This window comes from Monoraphidium neglectum (assembly GCF_000611645.1).
Source record: "Monoraphidium neglectum strain SAG 48.87 unplaced genomic scaffold scaffold06605, whole genome shotgun sequence".
NCBI classification, from domain to species: domain Eukaryota; kingdom Viridiplantae; phylum Chlorophyta; class Chlorophyceae; order Sphaeropleales; family Selenastraceae; genus Monoraphidium; species Monoraphidium neglectum.
Window position 1 is genome coordinate 1 of NW_014007041.1, and position 2,108 is coordinate 2,108.

Here is a 2,108-nt window from a genome sequence, read left to right on the forward strand (position 1 = left end):
CCCCCACACCTTGTACTCGCGCCTCATGCGCTCCACATAGATATCGAGGTGCAGCTCCCCCATGCCGCTGATGATGGTCTCCCCGGTCTCCACGTTATTGGACACGTTGAACGTCGGGTCCTCACGCTGGAACCTGGGGGTTGAAGCCGGAAGGCGGACAGTCGGGTGGTTTGACCAGGTGGTGCGGGGCCACGTCCAGCGTGGCAACGGCGGTTCTCCTGACACTACATGCAGGGCCCCGGGCCCACCCCTGAATCGGTGCAGAAATTTCTGCACCGAAATTGGCGGAAGGGCTGACTCGCTTGTGCCGGCCGCTCGATGATGTGGTGTGCGCCTGCGCCGCGCGGCGCCCTGTGCGCGCATGCCGGCTGCTGCTGACGGTGCGCTGTCCCGGCACCCCGTGGTGCCATGTGCAGGGTTAGTCACCTGGCGAGGGCGCGCTGGAAGTTGGGCAGCTGGTCTGTGGCCTTGGGCGTGAGGGCCACGCTCATGACGGGGTCCGGCACCTTGATGGACGTCATGGCCAGGGAGACGGAGCCTGGGGGTGGAACATGTGGAGCATTAGGGGGTCGTGCCAGGGGTGTTGAATTGTTTGTGTGTGTGTGGGGGGGGGGGGGGAAAAAAGGGGGGGGGAAGTGAGTGGCAGGGTCGTGCCAAGATAATGGAGTGAAAAGGAAGGCGGCCATGCAGCGGGGCCTTTGGGCTGCGAGGGCTATGTGTTTGTGAGGGCCATTCAGTCAGCAGCAGCCAGCGCACGCGCGCCGCACGGGTGCACCGGCTCAAGCCGCGGGGCGTCGACCGGTTGGGGCCGGCGGGCGTGCGCGCGCGCGCACCGTCTGTGAAGGTGTCGCCGCTCGCGCACTCGATGCCAAACAGCGCCACGATGTCGCCCGCAGACTGCGTGCGGGGGCATGTAGGAAGGTGGGGGCGGGGGAATGAGCGGCGCAATAGGGTGGCGATGGGGGCAATTTGATATCTTGCCATCGCAATGAGCGAGGCAGATACAGGGGGCCGGGCTTGTGCGCTCGACCGCGCAGCGGAGGGGTTGGGGCAGCTCCTGGAGGTTGGGGCCGTGCAGCCTCCGCGGCTCGTGTTTGCGAACTGCCATATCAATCCACCCTTTTTCCACCGCCACCTCTTACAACCGACATTAAGGAGACAAAAACTCCGCCGAAGCCCCCTCAGGACATACCCCACCCCCAGAACACGTGCCCCCATGCGTCCCACCCCCACCTCCAGGCCCTCTGCACCGCTCTGCAGGTGGGGGCCTCCTTCCCAACCGACCCAGCGCTGGTCCTGCCAGGCACCCGGCCCCGACCCACCGCCGAGGGGATGTCCTCGAGCTCGTTGCTGTGGACCCTCACAAGGCGCGGCACCCTGACCTTCTTGCCTGATGTCGTGTTGACCACAAAGTCCCCCTTCTTCACGGTGCCACTGTACACCTGCCAGTAGGGGTGGTTGTTTGGAAGGGGAGGGAAAGGGGGGGATGTGGGGAGCGGACACGGGGTGGGTGGTCATGCGGGGAGCTTTGGGTGGCAGCATTAGGTGGAGGTGATTGGTGCGGAGGGGATGCGACACTTTTGAATGTTTGTGGGTGTTGCGACAGGAAGGGAGGCTCGGCTTGGGCGCCGTGCCACAGCCCATTGTGCGCCTCGCTCCACCCTGGCCTACACATATTTACACACACACACACATACATGCGCGCGCGTGCGCACACACACAAGCACACACGCAAGCACGCACGCACACACACACACACACACACACACAGTCACACCCCCGCCTCACCCTGACGTATGTCAGCTGGCCGTACTTCCCCTCCTCCAGCTTGAACGCCAGCCCAACAAACGGCCCCGACGGGCTGCACGGCACCACCACCTGACGCACCAAGGGGAAGGACGGGCCGCGTGGAGAGGCTGCAGCCGCAAGTATGACACAGCCCAGCGGCGCCCCCGCAGCCAATCATGCTCCGCCGTCACATTGCGGTTCAGCAAAGGCCAAGAAAGCAGGGCGCTGATGAACACACAAGGAGCCCGATGCTAAGATGGCGGCTGGGGCTCCGCCGCCTGACCACTTCCAGTGACCCCTCAGCACCCGCCCCCCAAACC

General features: G+C 64.8%; 1 protein-coding gene across 1 annotated transcript; it reads right to left on the reverse strand.

Annotated features, from left to right (window-relative positions):
- Nucleotides 1-422: 422 nt before the first annotated feature.
- Nucleotides 423-984, reverse strand: MNEG_16629 (Elongation factor G 1; the record flags this gene model as incomplete). The annotated part of the gene is made up of 2 exons (XM_014034901.1): nucleotides 423-538; nucleotides 834-984. The coding sequence occupies 2 exons, from the start codon at nucleotides 982-984 to the stop codon at nucleotides 423-425; spliced, it is 267 nt and encodes an 88-aa protein (XP_013890355.1).
- Between the last annotated feature and the right edge of the window lie 1,124 nt (nucleotides 985-2,108).